General features: G+C 45.2%; 1 protein-coding gene across 3 annotated transcripts in view; it reads left to right on the top strand.

Moving 5' to 3' along the window:
• LOC110525519 (breakpoint cluster region protein) overlaps nt 1-7,351 on the top strand; it is a 38,451-nt gene that overhangs the window by 205 nt on the left and 30,895 nt on the right. For all 3 annotated transcript variants that reach the window (XM_021605695.3, XM_021605694.3, XM_090237268.1), the window contains exon 2: nt 161-1,807. In XM_021605695.3, coding sequence (XP_021461370.3) covers nt 451-1,807 — 1,357 coding nt within the window. In that variant the 5' untranslated portion in view covers nt 161-450. The remainder of the gene's footprint in view (nt 1-160; nt 1,808-7,351) is intronic.

The following is a 7,351-nucleotide window of genomic DNA, read 5'->3' as shown; positions in this document are numbered from 1 at the left end:
GGAAATGTTTAATTGTTCTTGGACTTTCACTAAATCATTGAATGGAACTTCTGGATAGGACAGTGATTCTGCTTTTACGATGAATGAAGAGTAATTGTTTGTGACCGACATTACAGAAGATATGGAAGGACACTTATTCTTTGTTATTCTTTTGTTGCAGGTATCTGAACTGGCTCGTTTTGAAAACAGGCCTCATGTCATTCTCACTGGTGCCCGTAAACACTCAATCTGACTATAATATAATGGTGCATGATAAGTAGACATTTTTTTTTGCATGAGTCTTGTGAAAAAATGTATTCAGTCAGTGGAGTGTGGAAATAGCTTTTAATGGCCATTATAAGTTATGCTTTAGAAATTATTTTGATTGGAAACGTATCATATAGTTTAGTAGAAACTTAGTTTATACTCAATTACTCTATTCTCCGTGGACTAGGTAAAACAAAACAAACTATGGTTGAACCAGTAGGTTTTGTGGAGGCTTGGAAAGCCCAGTTCCCTGAGTCAGATGCCCCAAGCATGGAGCTGAAATCATTGGGGGATATTGAGCAGGAGCTGGAGAAATGCAAGTCATCTATCAGGCAGCTGGAGTTAGAGGAAAACAAAGAGCGCTTTCAGATGATCTACCTGCAGACGTTACTGGCCAAGGAGAGGAAGGCTTATGATGGGCAGAGATGGGGCATCAAGAGGATGTCCCTAATGAATATTGGAGACCAATCCAGTTTTTCAGACACCCAGACATCCCACTTAGATGAGGAGCCTACAGTGGAGGAGCAGCCGAGAGAGGCAGTCGACACAGGGAGCTATAAACAGTATCCAGAGGGAGAGGTAGATGGGGTGACTCCCTTCGCACAGAGGGGTGAGTTGTGCCCCCACATGCCTACTGTGTGTCCCCCAGACACAGACCTGGACAGGGACAGGGTGGGCATGAGCTCAGTAGCAGCACTGAGGTCCACCTTCGAGCGCATCAAGATAGCCAACTCTCACACAGCTGGAGATGGGAAGGGGGTTGGAGGGACAGAGAGACCCTTCTACGTGAACATGGAGTACCACCATGAGAGAGGCCTCGTGAAGGTCAATGACAGGAAAGTCTCAGATAAGATCAGCAGCCTGGGCTGCCAGGCCATGCAAATGGAGCGCAACAGGTCCATGCACTCACTGCCCGGGAACCTATCCACTGCTATGGGGGAGATCCGCAAATCTGTGCTCAGATGCAGGTCCACAGAGGGCGGCTGTGGCTACAATGGGCTGTATGATGACACAGAGGTGAACCCACATTTCCTCAAGGACAGTGTGATCCGTTCCAATGGGGGGAGACAGCCGGCAAACTGTCAACCCTACACCAGTGTGTATGTTGGGGGGTTAATGGCAGAGGGGGAGGGGAGGGTCATTCACATGAGGGACCACAGTGTGGAGGAAGACTCACGCCAAAACTGGCCAAGGCGCTCCTACTCACCTGGCAGTTTTTACGATGCTGGGGGCGGCTACACCCCAGACTGCAGCTCCAATGAGAACCTGACGTCCAGCGAGGAAGACTTCTCCTCTGGCCAGTCAAGTCACATGTCCCCAAGTCCTACCACCAATCACACGTACAGTCAGAAAAGTCATTCACCTTCCCAGATTTCCCAGCAGTCCTTTGACAGCAGCAGCCTGCCCTCCCCACTGTCTCAGAGACGTCTGAAGCAGGAAGTGTTGGTGTCCGAGGCCTCCATCGTGGGTGTCCGTAAAATAGGCCAGATCTGGCCCGGTGATGGGGACTCCACTACGTCCAGTAGGACCTCACATGACAACAGTCTCCATGGAGATCTGGGTAGGTCTACAAGGCCATAGTCTCTATACTGTCCTTTTGTACTCAAGTCTTTTATTTATATTTTATGTAAAAAAGCACAAGAACTGTTTATGCATCCTTAGGGCTCAATAGCCACTGCCATTTCATGTGTTTATTAGAGATGCCTGTACTTGCCCTAACCTTGATCTCTCCTCATGCAGCGATGTGCTTATATGTGCAGCTGCAACATGATGCTATAGTGTACTATAGCTCTGCCAAATTTGTTTACATATGATTATATGAAACCATTAGCACAGCCCACCTTTGCAAAGCACCGTAGTGATTGTGTGGTTCTTTGTGGATTGTACGACTGTTTTCTTTTCACTTTGTAAGCATGCCTGCCCCCTTTCCCCCTTCTGTTCTCTACCATTGAGTGTTGTAGTGCTCATCTAGAGATGCCCTGATTGAGACCGTGCGTGCCCTCAGGCTGCCCAGTCGCTCGGCCCTGTCCACCCGGAGTGTTTTTGTGTCAGCACACATCAACATTGTTGTCCTTGTCTAGGAGTAATTCACTTAAAAGGGTTTGTGTAGCGTGATACGTTTAGGGAGGCTCTTTGTTGGGGGTGGGGAGGGAAAGGGCTGAGAACTCTCACTAAAAAGAGGATGGAGGGCTCATCGTCAGATGGCTTCCAATCAACATTTCAGTCCTCAGTGTTTCCTGTTGTGATGTGTGAACACAATAGGAGAGTCACTCATGTCGAACGTATTGACACTGCAACAATGTTTAAGTGGGATAGGGTGGTACTAGGTACTGCAAGGACAGAGAAGAGAGAGTTCAATGCAAAATATTTATTTAAGCATCAAAACATGGCAGGGTGTATGTTTTATAAAACACTTTGTTCCAGACAGCTGAGGAAAAACAAACACATGTTCTCCCTCTCTTATTAAGCCTGTGCTTCACTGCTTTGATCTGGTCGTGAAAATATTATTTTGGTGGAGATGAAAAAAGCCAAATGTTGATTTCCTCTCCGTTAGTCTTTAGAACTCATTTCCTTAGCCACAGACTGACAGGGAAAGGTCACGATTTGATATTCTGTCTTCTTCCCTGTGTTGTTCTTAGTCTCTAAATGAACAGTCATTGAGATATTTTTGGTTGCTCAGGTCTATGATGACTCAAATAGGTATAGACATGTCTAAGTGAATGGCTGACTCAATGCTAGATATTTCCTCATATCACATGATTTCACTGAAGTCATAAAAGCAGACTGTCGGTTGTAGTCAATCAGTCAGGGTCATTCATTGTCTTCCATTTCCGACATGCTAGGCTCAACTAATAAAAGCTATGATAATTCAAATGAGAAGAGCAGAAAACTCTTTTTGTTTTGGTAGCAATTGTTGAGAATAGGCTGTTATGAAAGGTGATAGGCTGGAAAGCATAGGATTGTAAACCAAATGTGCAATGAACAAGCAAATAATCTGGGAAATAATCAGCATGAGAACAGTAAGCCAGTGTGTGGCTCTTCTGACAAAGTACACAAGTCCATGAGACTTGTGGTCAAATATTTTGCTTTAGGACAGTGCAATAACACTGTAATGTGTGGTTTTCCTCATTGTCTTACCATTTGATTGTTTATTCACAATAACACCTATTTACCAATGCAGCTTGACCTGTAGAAAATAGGGAAACCGGCTGTGAGATACAGAGAAAGTTGCGATTGCTACAGCTTTCTGATTAAAAGTCCAGCAAAAACATTGAGCCTGTCCCAGGAGTGGTTGTCTTAAAGGCCATGTTACTGAGCCTGTCCCTGGAGTGGTTGTCTTAAAGGCCATGTTGCTGAGCCTGTCCCTGGAGTGGTTGTCTTAAAGGCCATGTTGCTGAGCCTGTCCCTGGAGTGGTTGTCTTAAAGGCCATGTTGCTGAGCCTGTCCTTGGAGTGGTTGTCTTAAAGACCATGTTGCTGAGCCTGTCCCTGGAGTGGTTGTCTTAAAGACCATGTTGCTGAGCCTGTCCCTGGAGTGGTTGTCTTAAAGGCCATGTTGCTGAGCCTGTCCCTGGAGTGGTTGTCTTAAAGGCCATGTTGCTGAGCCTGTCCTTGGAGTGGTTGTCTTAAAGGCCATGTTGTTGAGCCTGTCCCTGGAGTGGTTGTCTTAAAGGCCATGTTGCTGAGCCTGTCCTTGGAGTGGTTGTCTTAAAGGCCATGTTGTTGAGCCTGTCCCTGGAGTGGTTGTCTTAAAGGCCATGTTGCTGAGCCTGTCCCTGGAGTGGTTGTCTTAAAGGCCATGTTGCTGAGCCTGTCCCTGGAGTGGTTGTCTTAAAGGCCATGTTGCTGAGCCTGTCCCTGGAGTGGTTGTCTTAAAGGCCATGTTACTGAGCCTGTCCCTGGAGTGGTTGTCTTAAAGACCATGTTGCTGAGCCTGTCCCTGGAGTGGTTGTCTTAAAGGCCATGTTGCTGAGCCTGTCCCTGGAGTGGTTGTCTTAAAGGCCATGTTGCTGAGCCTGTCCCTGGAGTGGTTGTCTTAAAGGCCATGTTGCTGAGCCTGTCCCTGGAGTGGTTGTCTTAAAGGCCATGTTATTGAGCCTGTCCCTGGAGTGGTTGTCTTAAAGGCCATGTTGCTGAGGTAACGGTCCTGCTGCAGGATCACTTCATGCAAACCGTGCTTTGTGGATTAACAGAGATCTGGATTTATTTTCTGATGTTGTAGGAACATTATTGCATACATTGCTGGATCAGTGCTGTGATAAGCAGTAGTTTTGAGGCGAGCATGACAAACTGCTGTCCTCTGTTGTGGGCACTGACTTTTAGAGTGTGTGGGAAATGTCATTTTTTGTTTTATCATAAAACTCCTTGCAGCATTCAATAAATTCCATGTAATCTGCTAAAGCTATTTTATAATGACAATGTTATAAAGGGCCACTGTGCTCTAGTTACGTAAGCGTTCTGGTGAATATTTACTGTAGCTTTAGGAGGGTTCGTATGTTCCTTTCAGATGGCACTGCCTTCATTTTAATTAGTTAAAGTTGCAATATGTCGTTGCTACATTTTAAGAAGAAAAAAAAAACTCTGCGATGCGTTTTTTTTCTGTGACTGCATGAGCAAACAGCCAGTCAAACATGGGGTGGCATTGACTACCCAGCAGACCTCTAGTGTTTTACTGTCTGGCATTGTGGCATACTTTGGGTCTGCCTGAGGAGGAGGAGGAACAGCCCTAGGATTTGGTACAGTACTGAATGGCATAAATGGGCCTCTGTCCTTGCCACACTGACTCTACAAACCCTGCTACACCTCCCGCTTGTAATCATCGGAAAACAACCAGTCTAAAATGTACAAATCTCTAAGGTCTCTTTTTCCTAGAATAGCCTAGGAATTAGAGAATGAGCACCAGTCTTGTCATATGTGGAGATCTAGGCCAATTGTCCCTCCTGACTGTGAATAGAGCTGCTGGTTAGCTGTGAATAGAGCTGCTGGTTAGCTGTGAATAGAGCTGCTGGTTAGCTGTGAATAGATCTGCTGGTTAGCTGTGAATAGAGCTGCTGGTTAGCTGTGAATAGAGCTGCTGGTTAGCTGTGAATAGAGCTGCTGGTTAGCTGTGAATAGAGCTGCTGGTTAGCTGTGTGGCTTAAAGGAAGCCACTTCTATGGTTTGTCTGCTTTGCTATAGTTAATTATCACTATAACATAGGCATATGCCAGTGGCCAGTACTTTGACTCATGGCTAATCATGAGTACATTATAAAAAGGTCTACTGGGGATTGTGTTGTTAGAATGTCTGCACTTTGAGTGAACCTGTGCCAGGCCAAGAGGAGCTTCCACTTAATATCAATTAGACAGGTCTATGTCTCATTTGACACTAATGAAAAGCTTTCACTCAGGTGGTCTGATAGTGGTTCTATCTGTCAGCGTGTCTGGCCTCAGTCCAGGGCTGTATTTGCAACCACAGGAGAAATCACAGATGCGGTGGTGGCCCACCCTCCAGGTTTACGATCCAATCATGAATATTTCAGAGCTCCTGATGAAGCTCACACTGTTTCTTTTTTGTACCTGAATGTCAACATTCCGAGCCTTTAGTGGTTAAGGAAGCAAAAATGATTTCACCTCTCCCTCCCAATTGAGTTTACATACAAGATACGTGTCCAACAATGTAGATGAAGTGGCGCCAGCACAGAAAAGGGAAAGAGCTCTTGTGCACCCTGACTGAGCTCTGTGTTTTGAGTCACCTGTCCTCTCGGGTGGGTGACTTGGTAAAATGGTACAGAATGGAGTGTGCCTGGAGAGCTGGCAGGGGATCAGAGCAGCAGGCCAGGGACCTGCCAACTGCAGTCAGATGGAGCGAAGGGACAAACACACCATTAATATCTGAAATAAGCAGGCCCTATCCAGTTCAAGTTACACCAGCATAGGGGTTAACGGTTGGGAAGTAGCCTACTTGGCGCAATTTCAACCCTTAACTCTGAAACATGAGAAACACTGTCAGATTGAACAGCACATCTGAAAGTATTTGTGTCTACCCCAGGCTGTTTTCCATATCCATATATTTTCTTACAGATAATGGTAAAAATGCATGAGAAATGTTTGATCTTTTGGCCCTCCCTCCAGGCCTCCTCCTCTCTAATCCTCCCTCGTGCTCCGTCTCGGTCCCCTTCTGGTCCCCTGGTCTTAGATCCCTTTACAGGTCTTATTCAAAGGGCCCTCTGTGCTGCTGGCTGGCAAGCCACGTGTTTATGGAATGTTTCAGCTGCTTGTGGGGTGTGGGGGAACACAGCGATGGTAATGTGCTATATGAGATGAGCTCACCTCTGCACAAACTGCCTGGGCCATGTTAGACCATAATTCGTTTGTGGATGTCACTTCTGGCAGACAGTACTATTTCATGTATTTACTTTAACAAGATGTACTGTAGAATAAATACGCATATCTACAAGCATGAGTCCTTAAGAAGATTCCTCCTGGAAGCTAAACAGCTTTTCTTGAAATTGCTCTGAAAGCACAATTATAGGGAATAATCATGTTTAGTTCCTGGTCTTTGCTCCCATTTCCTGGTTGTCCACAGTGCTGAGTGGAAAAGCCTCTAAACCTGGCCTTCTGTGTGACCAACTCTTAGACTGTCTCATGTGAGTGCATCTGTTTGGGTTGAATTTTGTGTGTGTGTGTCTGCAATCTGTTTTTCTTGTGGTTTATTGGAAAAGAGAAGATAAGACACGGGCGTTGAGATCTGAATAACTTATGATATGAGAGGAAAACACATTTTGTGTTGGTTGCCTCTTTTCTCTCCCTCTTTTTCAGCTAGTATCACACCCTCACTGTATCAGTCAAGTTTGTGTGTGCACACAAACACAGTACCAGTACCAGTCAAAAGTTTGGACAGCCCTACTCATTCAAGGGTTTTTCTTTATTTTGACTATTTTCTGCATTGTAGAATAATAGTGAAGACATCAAAACTATGAAATAACACATATGGAATCATGTAGTAACCAAAAAAGTGTTGGAATGCATTTCAATTAACAGGTGTGCCTTGTTAAAAGTACATTTGTGGAATTTCTTTCCTTAATGCTTTTGAGCCAATCAGTTGTGTTTTGGATGATTTGGATT

This window comes from Oncorhynchus mykiss, chromosome 6, assembly GCF_057628025.1.
Source record: "Oncorhynchus mykiss isolate SJ-2025 chromosome 6, ASM5762802v1, whole genome shotgun sequence".
Taxonomy (NCBI): Eukaryota; Metazoa; Chordata; class Actinopteri; order Salmoniformes; family Salmonidae; genus Oncorhynchus; species Oncorhynchus mykiss.
This window is presented reverse-complemented; position numbering and strand designations above follow the sequence as displayed.